Source organism: Oncorhynchus mykiss, chromosome 9, assembly GCF_057628025.1.
Source record: "Oncorhynchus mykiss isolate SJ-2025 chromosome 9, ASM5762802v1, whole genome shotgun sequence".
Taxonomy (NCBI): Eukaryota; Metazoa; Chordata; class Actinopteri; order Salmoniformes; family Salmonidae; genus Oncorhynchus; species Oncorhynchus mykiss.
In genome coordinates, this window is record NC_143030.1 from 75145018 (window position 1) to 75168861 (window position 23844).

At 48.3% G+C, this 23844-nt stretch overlaps 1 protein-coding gene across 7 annotated transcripts in view; it reads right to left on the bottom strand.

Moving 5' to 3' along the window:
* Positions 1-2272: 2272 nt before the first annotated feature.
* Positions 2273-23844, bottom strand: part of LOC110531267 (1-phosphatidylinositol 4,5-bisphosphate phosphodiesterase eta-2) — a 115683-nt gene continuing 94111 nt past the window's right edge. For 3 of the 7 annotated variants that reach the window (XM_090185400.1, XM_090185399.1, XM_090185401.1), the window contains exons 20-22: positions 22129-22208; positions 13354-13738; positions 2273-6381 (exon numbers count right to left, since the gene is read on the bottom strand). In XM_090185400.1, the coding sequence (XP_090041526.1) occupies positions 4394-6381; positions 13354-13738; positions 22129-22208 (2453 nt within the window). In that variant the 3' untranslated portion in view covers positions 2273-4393. Of the gene's footprint in view, positions 6382-7347; positions 7377-13353; positions 13739-22128; positions 22209-23844 lie in introns of all 7 variants that reach the window. The other 4 variants (XM_090185403.1, XM_036988874.2, XM_090185402.1 and 1 more) reach the window with 2 other exon arrangements.

Here is a 23844-nt window from a genome sequence, read left to right on the forward strand (position 1 = left end):
CTTTATTTACTTAATTCCGTACATCTCAATTTCTTCCAGAGAAATCCAAAAGTTGTGAGCTCGGAGTTATGGGGGGTTGGAGTTTGGTGTGAGGCATTCAAGCCCCGGTGACACCATCATTCCCTCAGTTCAGTAGTGACTCAAAAGGGCTCCAGATTGAACCATGTCCAACCGGCTTGATAAATACGGTTTGAAGAGGGGAGTCGAAGTGCCCTTGGAATCCTAATGAAGCAGTCTTTTGTGAAGCCTTTCCCAGTACAAAATAAGCGGCCTGGCTATAGCCAACAATTCCACCAGAGGTGTCCGTTGCCTTAGCAACGCCAGACAAAAAAAAATGATGGTCGACTGTTGTCCGTTGAGTGACAGGTCAGTGGAGCGAAAGTATAAGCGAGGCTTTAACCGTCTAAACACTATGCTTCTGGTGCTTTGCCATATGTAGCATGACCCGTTTCTCACCCTGTAGCAAGCAAGGCATTAGTTCCTGGATTACATTTGAAGTCTTTTGAAGGCCTTCAGAGGTTTGAGCTTTAAGCCTTAAAAAGTTGTAGTTCAGTTCAAGTGTGACGACCACATTTTATCTTTCAAAATCTTGGGTTCGCAAATGTAATAGAAAGGATGACGTTTATTTTTTATAATATATTGGGCATGTATTGTGGACCGAGTCATTGTTCTGGAACATTTCTCCCCATCAGGGAGTGTGATGAACTACGCCAATGAGGTTGGGATAGGTGATGGTTGGTCAACACAGTCCAGGAAGGCAGTTCATAATGTATTCAACTGAAATGCATCTTCCTCATTTAACCCGGGGGGGGGGGGGGGGGGGGTGGCGGCATCCACGTCTTCGGAACCCGGGGAACAGTGGGTTAAACTGCTTTGCTCAGGGGCAGAACGACAGATTTTTACATTGTCAGCTCAGGGATTCGATCCATCAACAACACCGGTGCCCCCGCACATCGACTGTGCTGGTAACCCCTTTATATAGCCCCGCTATTGTTATTTACTGCTGCTCTTTAATAATTTGTTACTTACATTTTTAAAGCATTGTTGGTTAAAACTTCTTGGTGACAGGGGGCAGTATTTTCACGTCCAGATGAAATGCATGTCCAAATTCAACTGCCTGCTACTCATCCCCAGAAGATAAGATATGCATATTATTAGTAGATTTGAATAGAAAACACTCTGAAGTTTCTAAGACTGTTTGAATCATGTCTGTGAGTATAACATAACTTATTTAGCAGGCGAAACCTTGAGGAAAAACCATTCAGAAAACCATTTTAGGTCACTCTCTTTTCAATGGGTTTTCATTGGGAATCCAGATTTCTGAGGGACCTTCTTGCAGTTCCTACCGCTTCCACTGGATGTCACTAGTCTCAGAAATTGGTTGAGGTTTTTCCTTTGTGTAATGAAGTAGCCCTGTTCAAAATGAGGGTCACTTGAAGTGTACTGTTTGTTAGAGGCACGTGACCAGAAAGGTAGCGTCAGTTTGTTTTCTTCCTGTATTGAACACAGATCATCCAGTCTTCAACTTTATCGATTATTTACTTTAAAAAATACCTAAAGATGTATTACAAAAGTTGTTTGAAATGTTTTGGCAAAGTTTTCAGGTAACTTTTGAGATATTTTGTAGTCACGTTGAGCAAGTTGGAACCGGTGTTTTTCTGGATCAAACACGCCAAATAAATGGACATTTTGGATATACATCGACGGAATTAATCGAACAAAAGGACCATTTGTGATGTTTATGGGACATATTGGAGTGCAAACAGAAGAAGCTCGTCAAAGTTAAGGCATGAATTATATTTGTATTTCTGCGTTTTGTGTCGCGCCTGCAGGGTTGAAATATGCTTCTCTCTCTTTGTTTACGGAGGTGCTATCCTCAGATAATAGCATCGCTTGCTTTCGCCGAAAAGCCTTTTTGAAATCTGACATGTTGGCTGGATTCACAACACGTGTAGCTTTAATTTGGTATCTTACATGTGTGATTTCATGAAAGTTTGATTTTTATAGTAATTTATTTGAATTTGGCTCTCTGCATTTTCTCTGGCTTTTGGCTTTTGTATTGTAAGTAAGCAATTCACTGTAAGGTATACCTGCTGTATTCGGCACATGTGACAAATAATATTTTATTTGATTTGGCCCAACGCTCTACATGGCACAACCATGGCAACTTCTGTAGGGATAAGTTCAACGGGCTTCCCATTTTGTTGGAAGATACATCTCCGGTCCAAACACTGAGACAAGAGTGCGACGTTGAATTAACAAAATAAGCTTGTTAAATATACAAGAGAGATTTATTCAGTTCATAATTACATCTGTTTTTTACTTCAATATTGTTCCTAAAGTTCCTGCGGAGAACTGGAATGGCAGTGCAAACTGTACAGAACAAATAAACATGCTTGGAAACGGGGTCAATGCTATCTGGTTGAGTATCTACAAAGACAGTGTAACCAATCATCATTCAACAGCCTGAACACTGAACAAGACAAGAAGTCGTCGACAAATCAGTTCCCCATATAAAAAACTTTTTGTATAATAAAATAAGAGAGACGTACATAAGGGTTTAAAAAAACATGCAGTCAAATAAAAAACAGGTAGCAGGAGTCTTGAAGTAGAATAACTATGTATGGTACAGTTTTACACTGGCAGCTCATTCAAATCACACTTCACTGTACTCACAAAATTTTAAAAGTTGGATTTATTTTTTTAGGAAAAATAATTATTGTTGCCATTTACTCTTATCCTGTTCAGTAAAGACTCCACATTGACTAAACAACAATCTTTTTTTTAAATCCATAATCTGCAATATATTACACTTGTTTAAGTTGTTTACAAATATTTCTAGCACATGGCTGGGCGACTGGTGATTTATAATGAGTTAACAAAGTTTATTATTCAATCTTAAAAGACATGCTCAAGAACTTTGGCGACTAGTAAGTATTTTATAAACCTCCCGCTTTGGGCTGGATGTGTCAACATGTAAATCATACATGCAGAATCTATGAGAATAATTACTGTCTAACCTCAAATTAGCCACGGAATCTCTAGTTTGAAAGCTGGAAGGTGAGAGGTGCCATTTTCCCTACATTTTCCCCCACATGGGTCAGCCCCCTAGCAATTCACGTTCAAGCCAATGAGCTTCAGCCCCTCGCCGTTTGAGTGACAGCTAGCAAGATACATACAAAGCAGAGCAAAAGAGAAAGCTAAGATGTGATGCACATACCTGCACGTGTCGTAGTATGTCATTTTCGAGGACCAGTTTTGTCTCATGAGCGCTACTTTCAGAACTACTGGCTCAATAAATATTTTTTAAAAACAACAACATCTCTACACATTTTAAAAGTACAGTATATACATATCGTTAAAATTTGAAGTTTAAAAAGGGTTTTAGAATAGTAAAACTCCACTAATGGTCGTCTATTGCTACTTTAGGATCAGCTCAACTCACAATGAATACTCAAAACATAAAAGTCTTTGAACCTAGACAGTCAGGCATATACAAACATGGGCCGTCACTGTGTACCTAGACAGTCAGGCATATACAAACATGGGCCGTCACTGTGTACCTAGACAGTCAGGCATATACAAACATGGGCCGTCACTGTGTACCTAGACAGTCAGGCATATACAAACATGGAAGTCACTGTGTACCTAGACAGTCAGGCATATACAAACATGGGCCGTCACTGTGTACCTAGACAGTCAGGCATATACAAACATGGAAGTCACTGTGTACCTAGACAGTCAGGCATATACAAACATGGAAGTCACTGTGTACCTAGACAGTCAGGCATATACAAACATGGGCCGTCACTGTCTACCTAGACAGTCAGGCATATACAAACATGGGCCGTCACTGTGTACCTAGACAGTCAGGCATATACCAACATGGAAGTCACTGTGTACCTAGACAGTCAGGGATATACAAACATGGAAGTCACTGTGAACCTAGACAGTCAGGCAGGCATTGCTTATCCAATCACATTCCACCGTTCCTCATTTGGTGCAAACAAATGAGTGCATTGGTAAAGGATGCTTTCATAGACAACTCATTGCTGTTTCTATTATTTCTGAGCAATTATTTGGTGTTTGTTGTGACCATTGTGGTAAAAATGACTAGTCCATCCATTGTGACCAGCTAGGCATTTGCTGTGTATAGGTGTTCATAGTTGATGTGAGTTACTGAACACATTGACCAGAGAAAAACTTGTGACTGTCTGGAAGTAGCATGATTCTGCATGATTAAATACATTTAAAAACACATCCTATCAAGATGTACAGAATGTCATTCCTTTAATAAAAATTACAATTTACCTTCCTGGAAAGCTGGATGGAATTTTAAATGAGTTATGCTTCAATGTCTCTCTCACGCTCAGTTCCAAAAGGAGTCTGATTCTCAGAGCTTGAGCATGAAAAAGACCTCGTTGTTGTCAGAGTTCAGGGAGGTCTGGGACTGTCTGTTGGGGGGCCCTGGGGTGCTGAGCTGGCTCAGCAGGTCCAGGCTAGCGCAGGGGCTCCGGGCTACGCAGCACGCCCCCTCCGGGTTCCCCCGCTCCTCCATGGGGCTACCGCCACCGCTAATGCTAGCGTTAGCAGCACCAGTAGCAGGGTGGGACTGGTTGAGACACTGCAGCCTCTGCCTCTCTTGGGCCTGCTTGGCCCTGTTGGCGATGTAGCGCACCCTGCTCTGGCTCCGGGACGACGTCCTCCGTAGCGGGGGCTCCTCCTGAGGCTCCTCCAGGGGCCCCTGGCGCACCTGGGGGGCAAAGTCGCGAGCTGTCAAGGGCTCCACGTCCGTCAGCCTCCTCAGCTGCTCAGTTAGGTCGCTGGACAGCCGGGGCCTCTGGGGATTATGGTTAGGGTAACCCTGCCGCAGGTCGTTCCGGGAAGGCCTGATGATGAAGCTGCGGGTGATGCTGTGGTACTTGCTGTCAAAGTTGCAGGCAATGTCATCCGAGGTCAAGTCCCCCAGGCTCTTAGACATAGAGGCCACGGTATCCCGGGGGCTGGTTGCGGCAGCAGAGGGCTTCTTGGCTGGGGGGGAGGAATGCTTCAGCCCTTCCATGTAGAGGCGGCTCCAGGTATGCCTCCTCTGGGTTATTCTGCTGGGTGAGTCCACTGGAGGCTCCCTGGGGGCGCCGAGGGGCCTGGGTTGCAGTTCGTCTTCTGGTTCCCCCAGGTGGCCCTGCAGGAGGTTGGGGTTGGACTTGCTCTTGCTGACCTGCAGCGCCTCGAAGGAGGCTATGGCAGAGCATGGCCGGTTGACCCAGGAGGGTGGGTCCGGAAAGATGTCGCCCGGGGAGGTTCCGTTGCTCTGAGAGGTGAGGCTCGTCCTGGCCAGATTGGGCAGGGACAGGTCAATGACGGTGTCGTTGGACGATATGCTGGAGGATGAGGACACGCTGTCTCTGTGGCTGCCTGGCTTGGGCTCCAGCTTGCTCCACAGCTGGTCGTTCAGGGTGGCGTCGGTGCACACCTCTGGCATGGCTGATGACTGCTGATGCCCCCCAGCCACCGCCTGCACGTGGCCCTCGATTTTGGTCCTTCTGACAGGCGTGTTCAATGGGCTGCTGCCAAACAGAGCTCTCAGGGCCTGGACTTTCAGAGGGCTGGCGTCTACAGAGTGGTCGGCGAGAGGAACAGGGGACTTTGCACTTAGCTCAGTCTTGAGTTCAGCATCGTCCTTTGAGTGGCCTGACTGAGTATACGGTGCTTCCACTCGGCATGGAGAGTGCCCCACTGGTGACGAGGTGCCATCATCGACCCGGGGGTCTCCACTGTACTGTGAGGGTTTCAGGTCTTTGGGGTCATGTGTCACAGGGGCAAAGGTAGTCCTGTGAAGGGCAGGTGGTCTCTTGTTGTCCCCTCTACCGGTAACGGGACCCTCCTCCCCCCTACCGTTAACGGGACCCTCCTCCCCCCTACCGGTAACGGGACCCTCCTCCCCCCTACCGGTAACGGGACCCTCCTCCCCCCTACCGGTAACGGGACCCTCCTCCCCCCTACCGGTAACGGGACCCTCCTCCCCCCTACCGGTAACGGGACCCTCCTCCCCCCTACCGGTAACGGGACCCTCCTCCCCCCTACCGGTAACGGGACCCTCCTCCCCCCAACCGGTAACGGGACCCTCCTCCCCCCTACTGTTAACGGGACCCTCCTCCCCCATACCGGTAACGGGACTGTCCGCCTCACTCTTAGAAGCCGGGGATGAGGTGAAGATGGTGATTGCTGTGGATATAGGGAGCGGTGGAGGTGGGGAGTGACGTGTGGATGAGTGGTCTGCTGGAGTGGAAGAGGAGTGAGTGAGATGGCGGTCCCCCAGTTCATCAGCGATTGGTGCGAGCAGTCGAATAGGGGGAGCTGGTCTCTGCACTGTGGAAGGGTCTGGGGGGAGAGAGAGAAAAGAGGAGCACCAGATCTGTAAGCACAGGACTACATTCATTATCAACAGTCAAAATGGTTACTGTAATGTCAGCCGGGGAGGTTCCGTTGCTCAGACAGCTGAGGCTCTTCCTGGCCAGGTTGGGCAGGGACAGGTACGTATAGTATCATCATGTGGATCTTATGATGCACACAGCATATACACAAATATAATGTTTCACACGAAACCTAACTGCAATTCAACATGTGCTTATAGGTTCAATCAGCATCCCGGAAGTTCGGCTTTACAGCATGATTGACATTTTTAAAAAGGCAATGTTCCCGCTTTAGCGGAGACCGTATTCACGGTAAAACGCTGCTTATGTCATCTCAATCTGAAATCACCTTTACATTTCTACAAATCAGGGAATCTGTAACGTTTAAACTATAAAGACTAAAATAGAGCACTAAAATGGGACCTTGATGGATAGATGCCTAAATGACCAATATTCATTCTGGTGAATTGCGTTCATACACTGATGATCAGGATGGTTCTGAGATGAAAACATAACAGTATGGCAACAATGGAATGGGAATTACCAGCAGTGTAGTTATGAGTGGAATGATGATTCACACAAGTGAGACTCCACGTGCCCCAAAATCTGTGTCCATAGCTCAACCTCGACATGCTTGTCCTAACACAGTGCAAAGTGTGTTGACAACAAAGTGTGTTGTTAAACCCCATCTGTGACTCTGACTACTTGGGTCATATTAATTAGTGCGTAACGTAGCAAACACGTTTTGCAACGGAAATCAAAAAACAAGTGTTTATTATTAGAGGAGTTCAGGTACCGTAGTCCCTGATCCAGTCTGCGTACACGGTGCTTACAGAGACTGGGTGGAGGGAGTGAAGGAGGGTTATGAAGACAGTCACAGGGAATGAGCAGAAAACAGTGGGTGAGGGTGCAGACATTCAAGGGTTCTCCTTACCTGGCTATTGTCATCCCCTCAATTCTGCACTAGGAACAGAGAGAGCGTGCAGAGAGAGGGACAGAACAAAGGAGGTTAGCAGAGGGAACAGTGCAGAGAGAGGGACAGAACAAAGGAGGTTAGCAGAGAGAGAACAGTGCAGAGAAAGGGACAGAACAAAGGAGGTTAGCAGAGAGAGAACAGTGCAGAGAGAGGGGCAGAACAAAGGAGGTTAGCAGAGAGAACAGTGCAGAGAGAGGGACAGAACAAAGGAGGTTAGCAGAGGGAACAGTGCAGAGAGGGGGACAGAACAAAGGAGGTTAGCAGAGGGAACAGTGCAGAGAGAGGGACAGAACAAAGGAGGTTAGCAGAGAGAACAGTGCAGAGAGAGGGACAGAACAAAGGAGGTTAGCAGAGGGAACAGTGCAGAGAGAGGGACAGAACAAAGGAGGTTAGCACAACTGGTTGAAGGAGAGGGAACAGTGCAGAGAGAGGGACAGAACAAAGGAGGTTAGCAGAGGGAACAGTGCAGAGAGAGGGACAGAACAAAGGAGGTTAGCAGAGAGAACAGTGCAGAGAGAGGGACAGAACAAAGGAGGTTAGCAGAGGGAACAGTGCAGAGAGAGGGACAGAACAAAGGAGGTTAGCAGAGAGAGAACAGTGCAGAGAGAGGGACAGAACAAAGGAGGTTAGCAGAGAGAGAACAGTGCAGAGAGGGGGACAGAACAAAGGAGGTTAGCAGAGAGAACAGTGCAGAGAGAGGGACAGAACAAAGGAGGTTAGCAGAGGAAACAGTGCAGAGAGAGGGACAGAACAAAGGAGGTTAGCAGAGGGAACAGTGCAGAGAGAGGGACAGAACAAAGGAGGTTAGCAGAGGGAACAGTGCAGAGAGAGGAACAGAACAAAGGAGGTTAGCAGAGAGAACAGTGCAGAGAGAGGGACAGAACAAAGGAGGTTAGCAGAGGGAACAGTGCAGAGAGAGGGACAGAACAACGGAGGTTAGCACAACTGGATGAAGGAGAGGGAACAGTGCAGAGAGAGGGACAGAACAAAGGAGGTTAGCAGAGGGAACAGTGCAGAGAGAGGGACAGAACAAAGGATGTTAGCACAACTGGATGAAGGAGAGGGAACAGTGCAGAGGAGAGGGCTGAAACAAGGAGGTTAGCAGAGAGAACAGTGCAGAGGAGAGGGACAGAACAAAGGAGGTTAGCAGAGGGAACAGTGCAGAGAGATGGACAGAACAAAGGAGGTTAGCACAACTGGATGAAGGAAAGGGAACAGTGCAGAGGAGATGGCTGAAACAAGGAGGTTAGCAGAGGGAACAGTGCAGAGAGAGGGCTGAAACGAGGTTAGCAGAGGGAACAGTTTAGAGAGAGGGACAGAACAAAGGAGGTTAGCACAACTGGATGAAGGAGAGGGAACAGTGCAGAGGAGAGGGCTGAAACAAGGAGGTTAGCAGAGGGAACAGTGCAGAAAGAGGGACAGAACAAAGGAGGTTAGCAGAGAGAACAGTGCAGAGAGAGGGACAGAACAAAGGAGGTTAGCACAACTGGATGAAGGAGAGGGAACAGTGCAGAGAGAGGGACAGAACAAAGGAGGTTAGCACAACTGGATGAAGGAGAGGGAACAGTGCAGAGGAGAGGGCTGAAACAAGGAGGTTAGCAGAGGGAACAGTGCAGAGAGAGGGACAGAACAAAGGAGGTTAGCAGAGGGAACAGTGCAGAGAGAGGGACAGAACAAAGGAGGTTAGCAGAGAGGGAACAGTGCAGAGAGAGGGACAGAACAAAGGAGGTTAGCAGAGGGAACAGTGCAGAGAGAGGGACAGAACAAAGGAGGTTAGCAGAGAGGGAACAGTGTAGAGAGAGGGACAGAACAAAGGAGGTTAGCAGAGGGAACAGTGCAGAGAGAGGGACAGAACAAAGGAGGTTAGCAGAGGGAACAGTGCAGGGAGAGGGACAGAACAAAGGAGGTTAGCAGAGGGAACAGTGCAGAGAGAGGGACAGAACAAAGGAGGTTAGCACAACTGGATGAAGGAGAGGGAACAGTGCAGAGGAGAGGGCTGAAACAAGGAGGTTAGCAGAGAGAACAGTGCAGAGGAGAGGGACAGAACAAAGGAGGTTAGCAGAGGGAACAGTGCAGAGAGATGGACAGAACAAAGGAGGTTAGCACAACTGGATGAAGGAGAGGGAACAGTGCAGAGGAGATGGCTGAAACAAGGAGGTTAGCAGAGGGAACAGTGCAGAGAGAGGGCTGAAACGAGGTTAGCAGAGGGAACAGTTTAGAGAGAGGGACAGAACAAAGGAGGTTAGCACAACTGGATGAAGGAGAGGGAACAGTGCAGAGGAGAGGGCTGAAACAAGGAGGTTAGCAGAGGGAACAGTGCAGAGAGAGGGACAGAACAAAGGAAGGTTAGCAGAGAGAACAGTGCAGAGAGAGGGACAGAACAAAGGAGGTTAGCACAACTGGATGAAGGAGAGGGAACAGTGCAGAGAGAGGGACAGAACAAAGGAGGTTAGCACAACTGGATGAAGGAGAGGGAACAGTGCAGAGGAGAGGGCTGAAACAAGGAGGTTAGCAGAGGGAACAGTGCAGAGAGAGGGACAGAACAAAGGAGGTTAGCAGAGGGAACAGTGCAGAGAGAGGGACAGAACAAAGGAGGTTAGCAGAGAGGGAACAGTGCAGAGAGAGGGACAGAACAAAGGAGGTTAGCAGAGGGAACAGTGCAGAGAGAGGGACAGAACAAAGGAGGTTAGCAGAGAGGGAACAGTGTAGAGAGAGGGACAGAACAAATGAGGTTAGCAGAGGGAACAGTGCAGAGAGAGGGACAGAACAAAGGAGGTTAGCAGAGGGAACAGTGCAGAGAGAGGGACAGAACAAAGGAGGTTAGCAGAGGGAACAGTGCAGAGAGAGGGACAGAACAAAGGAGGTTAGCAGAGGGAACAGTGCAGAGGAGAGGGACAGAACAAAGGAGGTTAGCAGAGGGAACAGTGCAGAGAGAGGGACAGAACAAAGGAGGTTAGCAGAGGGAACAGTGCAGAGAGAGGGACAGAACAAAGGAGGTTAGCAGAGGGAACAGTGCAGAGAGAGGGACAGAACAAAGGAGGTTAGCAGAGGGAACAGTGCAGAGAGAGGGACAGAACAAAGGAGGTTAGCACAACTGGATGAAGGAGAGGGAACAGTGCAGAGAGAGGGACAGAACAAAGGAGGTTAGCAGAGGGAACAGTGCAGAGAGAGGGACAGAACAAAGGAGGTTAGCACAACTGGATGAAGGAGAGGGAACAGTGCAGAGAGAGGGACAGAACAAAGGAGGTTAGCAGAGAGAACAGTGCAGAGAGAGGGACAGAACAAAGGAGGTTAGCACAACTGGATGAAGGAGAGGGGACAGTGCAGAGAGAGGGACAGAACAAAGGAGGTTAGCAGAGAGAACAGTGCAGAGAGAGGGACAGAACAAAGGAGGTTAGCAGAGGGAACAGTGCAGAGAGAGGGACAGAACAAAGGAGGTTAGCAGAGGGAACAGTGCAGAGGAGAGGGCTGAAACAAGAGTGCGTAGAGTCATTTGAGAAAATTGATAAAGTATCAGAATACTACTTAATTATAAGGGCAAAAAGATCAACTTCACAATATCACGTTTCTAAACTATTTAAAAACCATGTCTACAACAGATATACTGAAGTATACTGTGCTGTGAAAAGACAGTACAACTTACCACAAACTTATTACAGACCGTGACACAAGAGAGCCTGTGTGTTAAGTGAAAGGGTAGCAGCTGAAGCTGAGTTTAAAGATTGAAGAGAAAAGACCAGTAATAGAATAGAAATACATTGTGCTAAATGTATGGTGAACATCCTTCATTGTAACATCGCCATAAATGAGTGGGAGATACTAAGTCTGGGTGAGCAGGGGATGAGAGGACAGCTGGTGTTCATCAGGGTTTGGACCAGGAGAGTTGGAGGGCTCCCCCCCGGGTCAAGTCATATGATGGTTTGGCTCTTTCACTTTTGGGGGAGATGTTTAATGTTCATTGTTACCAAGGGGTTGAGTTCTAGAGTGATATGGAGCCTTCAGTCAAACAAGGTGCTGTACTTTCCATAGAATAGTGGATTTATCATTATCTGTTGTATTTTCTTTTCCTTGCTGTACTTTTATCTGTTGGGCACAAAATGATGAAATATTTTTCTTACAACTCATTACTAGTTTGCTACTCATTATTACAGTTATGCCTTTTTGTTGAGCTTATAAATTCTAGTAACGATGGGTAGTTGGTGGGAATTGATGTGCTAATGAGCTAAAGTCAAACTTGATTGGTGAGGGGATCAGTGTTCTTCAACTCTGACTCTACGAGGTCTGGAGCCTGCTGGTTTTCTGTTCTACCTGATACATAATTAGTAACCAGCCGGTGTCCCAGGTCTAAATCAGCCCTGTCCACGCCTTGGTCAGAGGGGAACAATGTAGAGAAAAAGCAGTGGAACTGAGGTCCAGAGTTGGTCTAGATAAAAGGGTGACTGAGTGGTGAGGGAACCGGAGGTCTAGAACACTAACGGTAACTTTTGATTGGTGGAAGAACCGGAGGTCTAGAACACTAAAGGTAACTTTTGATTGGTGGAAGAACTGGAGGTCTAGAACACTAACGGTAACTTTTGATTGGTGGAAGAACCGGAGGTCTAGAACACTAAAGGTAACTTTTGATTGGTGGAAGAACTGGAGGTCTAGAACACTAACGGTAACTTTTGATTGGTGGAAGAAATGGAGGTCTAGAATACTAAAGGTAACTTTTGATTGGTGGAAGACCTGGAGGTCTAGAACACTAAAGGTAACTTTTGATTGGTGGAAGAACCAGAGGTCTAGAACACTAAAGGTAACTTTTGATTGGTGGAAGAACCGGAGGTCTAGACAAAAGGGTGATTTTGATTAGTGAGGGGACCTGGGTTCTAGACTACATTATAAACCCATAGACATCAGCTCTCTGAAGGGTGGGTCTTCTGGGGGTACTGCTCACAGCACATGGCTTATTACTAGGGGATCAGCACTGCACATGTGCTCACTATGGCAACTGTAAGGGACTGCTGTAGGTGCTTCTAAAACACCTCAATGGGTACTACTGTGGGCACTGCAATGGCAGCTCCACCTTCCTGGCAAAGAACATGGGGGATTTACTGAGCAGCTCGTCCATCTTCTGAGGAAAGAGGAGGTTCATCTCACGCTGCAGGGTGCCCACGGCGAGCCTGCCGCTGTCAAGAACCCCTCGCGGAGGCAGCGTAGGAGCCAGCTCGAGGCTCCCCAGGCTCTCGCAGCTGCTGCAACTGTCGCCGAGCGACAAGCTGCCACAGTCGGAGCTGCTGATGGTAGTGCCAGGGGCCGGGCCGCAAGCACTGCCGTAGTTGGGCAGCGGGGCACCGCTCCGGCAGTCGGGGGTGAGCGTCGCAAGCGGGGAGGTAGGAGGGGAGGGGAAGCGCCGGTGGGACATGATGCAAGAGGAGGTGTTCCTCTCAGGGTGAGCCTCAGTTGGGTCAGGGTGAGCCTCAGTTGGGTCAGGGTGAGCCTCAGTTGGGTCAGGGTGAGCCTCAGTTGGGTCAGGGTGAGCCTCAATTGGGTCAGGGTGAGCCTCAGTGGGACAGGTGTCCAGAGTTTGATGGGCTCTGGCTCGGGACCTGGGAAAAGGGATAGGTCGGAAGAACACCTGGGGCAGGATCTCAGGACTCATCAGGCTGGGCTGCGGCCAGGGCCTGTGGTTTGGGCTTTGGCTCAGGTTGAACCTGCCTGAAGGGAGTGGGATAGCGGAAGGCTCTCTCAGGCCTCTCTGTCCACGCCTTGGTCCTCTCTCCCCATTTCTCCTCATCCTTGAACTCCCTCTCCTCTGGGCTTTCCTTAGAGCTAATTACACAGATCATGCAGTTGGAGGACACCCCCATCCTGCCACGTGGGCAAACACTCCATGTTTCTCATTCAGGGAGTCGTGGCAACGTAGCCGATTGACCCGCTTTAGGGGCTAGCTCAAGGAATATCGGAGGAAGCGAGGTGAGCCCTTACCTTTGCCCTCGTCGGGGTGGAAAGCCTCGTTGGTGCCATGGTGCCTGTTGGTGCCTTGGCGTGATGCGGCGGGGGCAACGGCGGCCGTGGTGTCCCAGGTGCCCTGGTGGAGCAGCGGGGGCTGGGAGGAAGCAATGAGGTGGCTGTCCTCTAACTCCCGGTCCTCGCTGGTGCCTTCTGAGCGGTAGTCTTTGGTGTCGGTGGCGATCTCGGGGAAACCCTCCTTGACCTTAGGCAGGACCTTGGTGGGCGCGCTGGCCGTGCGGCGCAGCAGGTGGGCGCCGAACGTGTGCTTATGGCTAAGCTGTGCAGCAGCATGACTGTCGAGAGAAGTCTGCTTTGGGTTTCTGTGAAACAGCCCTTTGATGCCGCTGGACACCTTGCCCTGAGAACAAGAGACGAGACAAACCAACATCATGAACTGGTTCACAATAAGCATTTACCCTGGACATACAGTACTGACAGAGAGGGGGGGGTGGTCACCATGTACAGAGTGAGAGGGGGGGTGGTCACCATGTACAGAGTGAGAGGGGGGGGTGGTCACCATGTACAGAGTGAGAGGGTGAGGGTCACCATGTACAGAGTGAAAGGGGGGGGGGTCACCATGTACAGAGTGAGAGGAGGTGGTCACCATGTACAGAGTGAGAGGGGGGGTGGTCACCATGTACAGAGTGAGAGGGAGGTGGTCACCATGTACAGAGTGAGAGGGGGGGTCACCATGTACAGAGTGAGAGGGGGGTGGTCACCATGTACAGAGAGAGAGGGGGGGTGGTCACCATGTACAGAGTGAGAGGGGGGGTGGTCACCATGTACAGAGTGAGAGGGGGGGTGGTCACCATGTACAGAGTGAGAGGGGGGGGTGGTCACCATGTACAGAGTGAGAGGAGGGGTGGTCACCATGTACAGAGTGAGAGGGGGGTGGTCACCATGTACAGAGTGAGAGGGGGGTGGTCACCATGTACAGAGTGAGAGGGGGGGTGGTCACCATGTACAGAGTGAGAGGGGGGGTGGTCACCATGTACAGAGAAAGAGGGGGGGGTCACCATGTACAGAGTGAGAGTGGGGGTGGTCACCATGTACAGAGTGAGAGTGAGAGGGTCACCATGTACAGATGAGAGGGGGGTCACCATGTAAAGAGGGGGATGGTCAGCATGTACAGAGGGGGAGGGTTACCATGTACAGAGGGGGAGGGTCACCATGTACAGAGTGATAGTGAGAGGGTCACCATGTACAGAGTGAGAGGGGGAGGGTCACCATGTACAGAGAGGGGAGGTCACCATGTACAGAGAGGGGAGGTCACCATGTACAGAGTGAGGGGAGGTCACCATGTACAGAGTGAGGGGAGGTCACCATGTACAGAGTGAGAGGGGGAGGTCACCATGTACAGAGTGAGAGGGGGAGGGTCACCATGTACAGAGTGAGAGGGGGAGGGTCACCATGTACAGAGTGAGAGTGGGGGTGGTCACCATGTACAGAGTGAGAGTGAGAGGGTCACCATGTACAGATGAGAGGGGGGTCACCATGTAAAGAGGGGGATGGTCAGCATGTACAGAGGGGGAGGGTTACCATGTACAGAGGGGGAGGATCACCATGTACAGAGTGATAGTGAGAGGGTCACCATGTACAGAGTGAGAGGGGGAGGGTCACCATGTACAGAGAGGGGAGGTCACCATGTACAGAGTGAGGGGATGTCACCATGTACAGAGTGAGGGGAGGTCACCATGTACAGAGTGAGAGGGGGAGGTCACCATGTACAGAGTGAGAGGGGGAGGGTCACCATGTACAGAGTGAGAGGGGGAGGGTCACCATGTACAGAGTGAGAGGGGGAGGGTCACCATGTACAGAGTGAGAGGGGGAGGGTCACCATGTACAGAGTGAGAGGGGGAGGGTCACCATGTACAGAGTGAGAGGGGGAGGGTCACCATGTACAGAGTGAGGGGAGGTCACCATGTACAGAGTGAGGGGAGGTCACCATGTACAGTGTGAGGGGAGGGTCACCATGTACAGAGTGAGGGGAGGTCACCATGTACAGAGTGAGGGGAGGTCACCATGTACAGAGTGAGGGGAGGTCACCATGTACAGAGTGAGGGGAGGTCACCATGTACAGAGTGAGGGGAGGTCACCATGTACAGAGAGGGGAGGTCACCATGTACAGAGTGAGGGGAGGTCACCATGTACAGAGTGAGGGGAGGTCACCATGTACAGAGTGAGGGGAGGTCACCATGTACAGAGTGAGGGGAGGTCACCATGTACAGAGTGAGGGGAGGTCACCATGTACAGAGTGAGGGGAGGGTCACCATTTACAGAGTGAGGGGAGGTCACCATGTACAGAGTGAGGGGAGGGTCACCATGTACAGAGTGAGGGGAGGGTCACCATGTACAGAGAGGGGGAGGGTCACCATGTACAGAGTGAGGGGAGAACACCATGTACAGAGTGAGGGGGGGTCACCATGTACAGAGTGAGGGGAGGGTCACCATGTACAGAGTGAGAGGGGGCGTGGTCACCATGTACAGAGTGAGAGGGGGGGTGGTCACCATGTACAGAGTGAGAGGGGGGGTGGTCACCATGTACAGAGTGAGAGGGGGGGTGGTCACCATGTACAGAGTGAGAGGGGGGGTGGTCACCATTTACAGAGTGAGAGGGGGGTGGTCACCATGTACAGAGTGAGAGGGGGGTGATCACCATGTACAGAGTGAGAGGGGGGGTGGTCACCATGTACAGAGTGAGAGGGGGGGTGGTCACCATGTACAGAGTAAGAGGGGGGGGTCACCATGTACAGAGTGAGAGTGGGGGTGGTCACCATGTACAGAGTGAGAGTGAGAGGGTCACCATGTACAGATGAGAGGGGGGTCACCATGTAAAGAGGGGGATGGTCAGCATGTACAGAGGGGGAGGGTTACCATGTACAGAGGGGGAGGGTCACCATGTACAGAGTGAGAGTGAGAGGGTCACCATGTACAGAAAGGGGAGGGTCACCATGTACAGAGTGAGGGGAGGTCACCATGTACAGAGTGAGGGGAGGTCACCATGTACAGAGTGAGGGGAGGTCACCATGTACAGAGTGAGAGGGGAGGTCACCATGTACAGAGTGAGAGGGGGAGGGTCACCATGTACAGAGTGAGAGGGGGAGGGTCACCATGTACAGAGTGAGAGGGGGAGGGTCACCATGTACAGAGTGAGAGGGGGAGGGTCACCATGTACACAGTGAGAGGGGGAGGGTCACCATGTACAGAGTGAGAGGGGGAGGGTCACCATGTACAGAGTGAGGGGAGGTCACCATGTACAGAGTGAGGGGAGGTCACCATGTACAGAGTGAGGGGAGGGTCACCATGTACAGAGTGAGGGGAGGGTCACCATGTACAGAGTGAGGGGAGGGTCACCATGTACAGAGTGAGGGGAGGGTCACCATGTACAGAGTGAGGGGAGGTCACCATGTACAGAGTGCGGGGAGGTCACCATGTACAGAGAGGGGAGGTCACCATGTACAGAGTGAGGTGAGGTCACCATGTACAGAGTGAGGGGAGGGTCACCATGTACAGAGTGAGGGGAGGGTCACCATGTACAGAATGAGGGGAGGTCACCATGTACAGAGTGAGGGGAGGTCACCATGTACAGAGAGGGGGAGGGTCACCATGTACAGAGTGAGGGGAGTTCACCATGTACAGAGAGGGGAGGGGGGGTTCACCATGTACAGAGAGGGGAGGGGAGGGTCACCATGTACAGAGAGGGGAGTGGGGGTCACCATGTACAGAGAGGGGAAGGGGGTCACCATGTACAGAGTGAGGGGAGGTCACCATGTACAGAGAGGGGAGGGGGGCGGTCACCATGTACAGAGAGGGGAGGAGGGGGTAACCATGTACAGAGTGAGGGGAGGGTCACCATGTACAGAGTGAGGGGAGGTCACCATGTACAATGTGGGGCGAAGTCATCATGTACAGAGTGAGCGGAGGTCACCATGTACAGAGTGAAGGGAGGTCACCATGTACAATGTGGGGCGAAGTCATCATGTACAGAGTGAGCGGAGGTCACCATGTACAGAGTGAGCGGAGGTCACCATGTACAATGTGGGGGGAAGTCATCATGTACAGAGTGAGCGGAGGTCACCATGTACAATGTGAAGGGAGGTCACCATGTACAGGGTTGGAGGTGGGATGTAGAGATGGAGATCATAATTTGACATTCACCAATCGAATCAACACTGGGTTACCTGCTGTGACACTCTTTGCACTGAGACCACCATGATGACTGGAGTGTGTGTGTGTGTGTTCATTTCAAAATGCTTTGCCTTTCAGCACATGATGTGCAGCAACCCAACGTCATCAAGTAGATCCAAGCGAAATTACACCAAGACTGAGTGCCCAAGGCATTACAGCACATGTGATGCCAACCGACTAATAGCACAAACACACAGTTTCGTACCCCCCCCCCCCCCCCCCCCCCCCCCCCCCCCTCCTGCAAGATCCGGGCAGGTCTGACAGAGTTCCTGTTTCACGGCGTAAACACATGTGTTTTTCTGTTAATTCTGTATAACCCTGCAGTGCTCCATGCTGGGAAACTCCTGAGTATGGGATAAAATACCCCTAGTCCCGGTATTGTGTCCCTCTCTCTCCCCCACCGGCGCATGTTAGTGACATTGGATCTACTTTGGGTCGATGGAGGATACTGAGGAGTCAAGCTGTCACAATCATGTTCGCAACTCATGTTCAGCATGAGTTAGCTCTAACGGGCGGACGTTATTGCCTTGCGGGTGCAGATGGGCGAAATCACTGGGGTGGCAGGGAAGGGGCATGTGGCACATGCAGGGTGCTGACTGGATTTCACTACACCTGGGTTCAGAGTGGCGCCTTCGGGACTCCTAACAATTTTCTGCCTCTAAAAGCAGCGTTTGGACAAAGAGGTTTCAACTGAAATCACAGAAAGGAGAGAACGAGAGAAAGAGAGGGAAGAGAGAGCGAGAGAGGGAAGAGAGAGCGAAAGAGGGAAGAGAGAGCGAAAGAGGGAAGAGAGAGCGAGAGAGGGAAGAGAGAGCGAGAGAGGGAAGAGAGAGCGAGAGAGGGAAGAGAGAGCGAGAGAGGGAAGAGAGGGCGAGAGAGGGAAGAGAGGGCGAGAGAGGGAAGAGAGGGCGAGAGAGGGAAGAGAGGGCGAGAGAGGGAAGAGGGCGAGAGAGGGAAGAGAGAGCGAGAGAGGGAAGAGAGAGCGAGAGAGGGAAGAGAGAGCGAGAGAGGGAAGAGAGAGAGAATTAGAGAGAGAAGGGAGAGTGAGACGAGAGAGAGAAGGCAGAGAGAGAATTAGAGAGAGAAGGCAGAGAGAGAATTAGAGAGAGAAGGCAGAGAGAGACAAGGGAGAGTGAGACGAGAGAGAGAAGGGAGAGTGAGACGAGAGAGAGAAGGGAGAGTGAGACGAGAGAGAGAAGGGAGAGTGAGACGAGAGAGCGGGAAGTGAGGGAGAGTACAGCAAATAGATGCACAAACAGTCAGAGCAGACAAAGATCTGGAAACAGGAAGAGAAATGAACAGTGTGGTCATTACAGTATGTGTTGATGACAGAGACAAGAGAATGCAGTATAGAAATAAAAGAAGAATGACAAGTTCTCTAGTAGATAGTCAGACTATCGAAGATGGTTTCAGTTCTCTAGTAAACTCAGCAAAAAAAGAAACGACCCTGTCCTTCAAAGATAATTCGTAAAAATCAAAATAACTTCACAGATCTTCATTGTAAAGGGTTTAAACACTGTTTCCCATGTGTGTTCAATGAACCATACACAATTAATTAACATGCACCTGTGGAACGGTTGTTAATTAAGACACTAACAGCTTACAGACGGTAGGCAATTAAAGTCAGTTATGAAAACTTAGGACACAAGAGGCCTTTCTACTGACTCTGAAAAACACCAAAAGCAAGATGCCCAGGGTCCCTGCTCATCTGCGTGAACGTGCCTTAGGCATGCTGCAAGGAGGCATGAGGACTGAAGAGGTGGCCAGGGCAATAAATTGCAATGCCCGTACTGTGAGACGCCTAAGACAGCGCTACAGGGAGACAGGACAGACAGCTGATCGTCCTCGCAGGGCAGACCACGTGTAACAACACCTGCACAGGATCGGTACATCCGAACATCACACCTGTGGGACAGGTACAGGATGGCAACAACAACTGCCTGAGTTACACCAGGAATGCACAATCCCTCCAATCAGTGCTCAGACTGTCCGCAATAGGCTGAGAGAGGCTGGACTGAGGGCTTGTAGGCCTGTTGTAAGGCAGGTCCTCACCAGACATCACCGGCAACAACGTCGCCTATGGGCACAAACCCACCGTCGCTGGACCAGACAGGACTGGCAAAAAGTGCTCTTCACTGACGAGTCGCGGTTTTGTCTCACCAGGGGTGATGATCGGATTCGCATTTATCATTGAAGGAATGAGCGTTACACCGAGGCCTGTACTCTGGAGAGGGATCGATTTGGAGGTGGAGGGTCGGGGTGTCACAGCATCATTGGACTGAGCTTGTTGTCATTGCAGGCAATCTAAATGCTGTGCGTTACAGGGAAGACATCCTCCTCCCTCATGTGGTACCTTTCCTGCAGGCTCATCCTGACATGACCCTCCAGCATGACAATGCCACCAGCCATACTGCTCGTTCTGTGCGTGATTTCCAGCAAGACAGGAATGTCAGTGTTCTGCCATGGCCAGCGAAGAGCCCGGATCTCAATCCCATAGAGCACGTCTGGGACCTGTTGGATCGGAGGGTGAGGTCTAGGGCCGTTCCCCCCAGAAATGTCCGGGAACTTGCAGGTGCCTTGGTGGAAGAGTGGGGTAACATCTCCCAGCAAGAACTGGCACATCTGGTGCAGTCCATGAGGAGGAGATGCACTGCAGTGATTAATGCAGCTGGTGGCCACACCAGATACTGACTGTTACTTTTGACCCCCCCTCCCTTTGTTCCATGTCTGTTAGTCACATGTCTGTGGAACTTGTTCAGTTTATGTCTGTTGTTGAATCTTATTTTCATACAAATATTTACACAGTTGCTGAAAATAAATGCAGTTGACAGTGAGAGGACATTTCTTTTTTTGCTGAGTTTAGATAGACTATTGCAAGATGGTTTTAGTTCTCTAGTAGATAGTCTATGGAAAGGTGGTTTCAGTTCTCTAGTAGATAGACTATTCAAAGATGGTTTCAGTTCTCTATTGGAGAGACTATATAATATGGTTTCAGTTCTCTAGCAGATAGACTATATAATATGGTTTCAGTTCTCTAGTAGAGAGACTATATAATATGGTTTCAGTTCTCTAGCAGATAGATTATAGAATATGGTTTTAGTTCTCTAGTAGAGAGACTATAGAATATGGTTTCAGTTCTCTAGTAGAGAGACTATAAAATATGGTTTCAGTTCTCTAGTGGAGAGACTATAGAATATGGTTTCAGTTCTCTAGTAGAGAGACTATAGAATATGGTTTCAGTTCTCTAGTAGAGAGACTATAAAATATGGTTTCAGTTCTCTAGTGGAGAGACTATAGAATATGGTTTCAGATCTCTAGTAGAGAGACTATAGAATATGGTTTCAGTTCTCTAGTAGAGAGACTATAGAATATGGTTTCAGATCTCTAGTAGAGAGACTATAGAATATGGTTTCAGATCTCTAGTGGAGAGACTATATAATATGGTTTCAGTTCTCTAGTAGAGAGACTATAGAATATGGTTTCAGTTCTCTAGTAGAGAGACTATAGAATATGGTTTCAGATCTCTAGTAGAGAGACTATAGAATATGGTTTCAGATCTCTAGTGGAGAGACTATATAATATGGTTTCAGTTCTCTAGTAGAGAGACTATAGAATATGGTTTCAGTTCTCTAGTAGAGAGACTATAGAATATGGTTTCAGTTCTCTAGTAGAGAGACTATAGAATATGGTTTCAGATCTCTAGTAGTCAATTGTTTCATTTGATTCAAAGTGCATTGATTGACTCCCGATAAGAACACTTTGGTTAAGTGCAAACTGTAGTAGAATGTGTCTACAGTTTTCCAATACCTATTCAATTAACTTTTCTGGTTCAATGCAAGATGTTACGACAGTCCAACAACATTAGATTTATCCAAAGTCGACTGAACATCAATTTAGAGCGACTTGAGTCAGTAATCTAAAAATCCTATATCATAAATACAAGTTCATATCCCTGCCTGTCTATAGGGAGAGTAGCATCTGGCTTGAAGAAAATATAATCACTATTGAGGCGACTGTAATCTATATCTGTCTCCATTTAAACGTGCTAATTGTCAGAACGGTGGCGGCTGCAGCAGCTGCCACTCAACTGTGACACGCAGATGACACAGCTGGGCTGTCTGGGCCGTGGTTGGCTGCTGCTAAGGACACTTCATTACTTAATTAGGCACCTCTGATTAATTATTCTCCATTGATCTGCAACCGGGACAATTAACGAGAGCTCCTAATTGAATGGATTTTTCAATGATTAGATTTATTTTCCAGCTTTGGCACTAACAATCCTTCATCTGTATAACAATGGAGATTTGTTTTCCTTTCAATAACCACCGTCTGTTGATGAATAGGAGGAAAACTCACTTCAATTCTCTCTGAAATATTGTGTTGAAAAGTACTTGGAGCAGAACTTTTTTTTTTTATGTTTAATTTATTTTTAGAAGTCCAACGTAAAATTATTGAGAGACGCACAATTAAAAAGTGGTACAATTAAAAGGGCAAACGCTTGCATACAAAACAGAAAGGCCTTGTGGGTGAAATACCCTGGTCACTTCCCTTAGTACCTACCTTACCAGTGATGTCATGTACAGACACGTGAACAAAGATGGAGGCCGCCTCCATACCTTCCAAATACACGTGGCGATAACCTACATTTAAAAAAAAAAGCACACACATAAAATATGACAATGAGCCCAGGTACATGGAAACGAACAGAACAATGTTTCATATCTCTGGACTCTCTGGTAGAAGATCAATGAAACAACCATGAAGCACTACTAAAATCAGAGAAGGCCTCAAACGTTTTCAAATAGCACAACAATCATAAACTGTTCCCAGTTCACAACACAACACTACTAACAACTACAGTATAAACTAAACACATATACCGAACTGTTCCCAGTTCACAACATAACACTACTAACAACTACAGTATAAACTAACACATATACCGAACTGTTCCCAGTTCACAACATAACACTACTAACAACTACAGTATAAACTAACACATATACCGAACTGTTCCCAGTTCACAACATAACACTACTAACAACTACAGTATAAACTAACACATATACCGAACTGTTCCCAGTTCACAACATAACACTACTAACAACTACAGTATAAACTAACACATATACCGGTCTGTTCCCAGTTCACAACATAACACTACTAACAACTACAGTATAAACTAACACATATACCGAACTGTTCCCAGTTCACAACATAACACTACTAACAACTACAGTATAAACTAACACATATACCGAACTGTTCCCAGTTCACAACATAACACTACTAACAACTACAGTATAAACTAACACATATACCGGTCTGTTCCCAGTTCACAACATAACACTACTAACAACTACAGTATAAACTAACACATATACCGAACTGTTCCCAGTTCACAACATAACACTACTAACAACTACAGTATAAACTAACACATATACCGAACTGTTCCCAGTTCACAACATAACACTACTAACAACTACAGTATAAACTAACACATATACCGAACTGTTCCCAGTTCACAACATAACACTACTAACAACTACAGTATAAACTAACACATATACCGAACTGTTCCCAGTTCACAACATAACACTACCAACAACTACAGTATAAACTAAACACATATACCGAACTGTTCCCAGTTCACAACATAACACTACCAACAACTACAGTATAAACTAACACATATACCGAACTGTTCCCAGTTCACAACATAACACTACCAACAACTACAGTATAAACTAACACATATACCGAACTGTTCCCAGTTCACAACATAACACTACTAACAACTACAGTATAAACTAACACATATACCGAACTGTTCCCAGTTCACAACATAACACTACTAACAATTACAGTATAAACTAAACACATATACCGAACTGTTCCCAGTTCACAACATAACACTACTAACAACTACAGTATAAACTAAACACATATACCGAACTGTTCCCAGTTCACAACATAACACTACCAACAACTACAGTATAAACTAACACATATACCGAACTGTTCCCAGTTCACAACATAACACTACTAACAACTACAGTATAAACTAACACATATACCGGTCTGTTCCCAGTTCACAACATAACACTACCAACAACTACAGTATAAACTAACACATATACCGAACTGTTCCCAGTTCACAACATAACACTACCAACAACTACAGTATAAACTAACACATATACCGAACTGTTCCCAGTTCACAACATAACACTACTAACAACTACAGTATAAACTAAACACATATACCGAACT